General features: G+C 29.9%; 1 protein-coding gene across 1 annotated transcript; it reads left to right on the top strand.

Annotated features, from left to right (window-relative positions):
- Positions 1-552: 552 nt before the first annotated feature.
- Positions 553-1,663, top strand: Tsp_12410 (hypothetical protein). Its single transcript, XM_003370109.1, has 2 exons — positions 553-583; positions 1,575-1,663. Exons 1-2 carry the CDS (start codon positions 553-555, stop codon positions 1,661-1,663), a joined length of 120 nt encoding a protein of 39 aa, XP_003370157.1.
- The last annotated feature ends 962 nt before the right edge of the window (positions 1,664-2,625 follow it).

The following is a 2,625-nucleotide window of genomic DNA, read 5'->3' as shown; positions in this document are numbered from 1 at the left end:
GATTGAGAAATCCAGAACAAGCGAAATGGTAAAACAAATTTTGTTGTATTCTGTCCATTCTGTTCATTTGCATTCTGTTTAAAATATTGGATTGATTTATCATCATGCATGCATTAGGGCATGACATGTTATATGGGAGCAATCTGAATTCATGTAACAAGCGTATTTATGTTTAATTTTCTAGCAGTTGTATGCAGTATGGATATAATGTGTTCTGTTTGTTGAATTAAGTCACCGACTACCATGATCATGCAATTCATAAGTTCATACAATGTCCAAGCAGAAAAATCTTAGTATTAATTGTTAATTGTATGTATGTAATTGTTTTCATGAATCGCAATAATTCATCAATATTGTTTGCCTTCATTTCAAGCTGAGTTTAATTTCAAGATATGCATTACTATATTCTTTTAAAAGTAAATTGTTTTCATTTTGTTGCTATTATCAAAATGCTTACAGTGCACAAAAAATTAAATTTTGTATTACTTTATTTTTTATGTGACGTTATTTTGAAAGTTGTTCTAGCTATTGTTTTTCTATTTCTAGCTAAAAATGAACGAGATTCGTGACTTAATATATTCCAGTAGGTAAACACGTTGAAAACCGCCATTAGTATGACATAGAGAAGATATAAAAAATAAAAGGAACATCACTAATAGACAGGATAATTCTTAACAGGAATAGACAGGATGCTTCTAAAAACGCGCGCCGCATTGTAAAATAATTTGCTGATAAATTCAATCAATACTGTTCCAATTAAATATGTAAATTTTGAATAACACTTAATGGTTTAGGCATTTGACATTTACAGAAGGGATTAGATTCGATTTACAGAAGGGACAGACCTATTAAAATAAGCATCTTTTATTGCTGTAAACATTGATACTTCCGTCGTGAAAATTAATCATACGATTTTATATGCACACATATTGCACTTTTATTTTTCATTCCTTTCTATTTCAACGTCGTTCACGTCCAATTTTCAGTTTTACTATTTTGGTACATCTCAAAAAATACGCAATCAAAGTCAGTGCGGATAAGTTCATAGTAGTTCGCTAATAATTTCTGATCGATATAAATCAAATCTTTAAATACTGAAGAAAAACTTTTTTCTCGAAAATTTAAAAATTTCGTGGGCTATAGACTTGGTAAATGGGCTCTGAAGTTGAGGTTCTGCATATCTTAATACATAGGGAAGTCGGCCATCAGTAACTATCTTTATAGGAAGCAGATACTGCCAATTCCTGCACATGAAACATTTTGACATCGCATCTGTTAAATTTTCACTAATGTATCTTTTTCTACGATCAGTTGAATTGAATTGAATTGAATTTCTGAAATTATTGCTGTTAAATAAACATTATTTCCTGCAAATCAAACCGCAAGCGTCGTAAGTGTTCACTTTGCTAACTTTTGCGGTTATCTGTTATGTCATTTGCATGAATATTATCAGGTAAACAAATGCGCAATAGCCATGCTATGGAAAGTAATTGAATCCGAATAACAGTGCATGGTAATAATATTAAAATTCATTCGATTTGTTTCTAAATTTCTAATTCGTAATTACTTTTTAGGAGAAGGAAGTGTTAGAAATGCGTACATAAGTCTGACAGAGGAAGAAAGACAATATGTAAGTAGAAAACATTATTTTACTTGTATTTAAATCATTTTGAAATTTAGGAAATTTATTCTAATGCATAACATTCATGGTAAAAAATTAAAAGTGACTGCTCGCCTGCAAATAAATAAAGGTATAACATCACACAAAGCATATAATGGTACCGACTGAGCCAGCGCAGAACGAAGCTTTACTGCAGTGAAATATCTAAAAAGCTATTTCCGGACTACCATGACAGAAGAACAACTGAACGGACTTTTCGATTGATCTTGATCTTCTAATAGAAAAGTTCAGTTTCAAACAGAATCGAAACGTATCGTTCATTTGAATAAAATGTTTTCGAAATACGTTTGATAAGTTCGAAAAACAATCATATCATTGAATTCTATGCTGTTCATGATCTTAATTATTTATTGAGCATCTCATTGATACCAAGTATGCCTCTGTTTGATTGCATTTTCGCCCAGTACATCATACTGAAATCACGCTTATGCAAATAAGCTTTAGATGTTGTATTTTGTCAAAATAATTAATTTCAAATGGTTAAAATAAAATAAATTAACAATTTATAAAAAACTAATGCGCCTATAATTAGTATTTATTCTAATTTTTCGACATATTTGTGTATAGATTCAGTAAAACAAGGGGGGTGCCTCTGGAAAAGTGCAATGTATTAATGAATTCTTTCTTCATTTATGGAAACAATATTGTACAATTTTCAATTACAGATACTATGAATTATTCTCAACTGATTATTTCATAAAATATTTGACAGAATTGCTTGTTTGGAAACGTATCATTGATTGAGAGAAATAATGCAATATTAGATGAAAAGTGTAATTTAATCAGTTCATTTCGATTAATTCTTATTTCTATATCGCTTGCAATCAATAAAATTGCGTAATTAAAATTTTTTAATTTAAAGATTTCTGTATTACAAAAATGAATCTCAGGTACAAATGTTATTAGATCAGCACATTTCTTGGGGGCATGGGTGATTGTTTGCA

This window comes from Trichinella spiralis (assembly GCF_000181795.1).
Source record: "Trichinella spiralis strain ISS 195 chromosome Unknown Scfld1154, whole genome shotgun sequence".
Taxonomy (NCBI): domain Eukaryota; kingdom Metazoa; phylum Nematoda; class Enoplea; order Trichinellida; family Trichinellidae; genus Trichinella; species Trichinella spiralis.
Note: the sequence above shows the minus strand (reverse complement) of the source record. Positions and strands in the feature narration are given on the sequence as shown.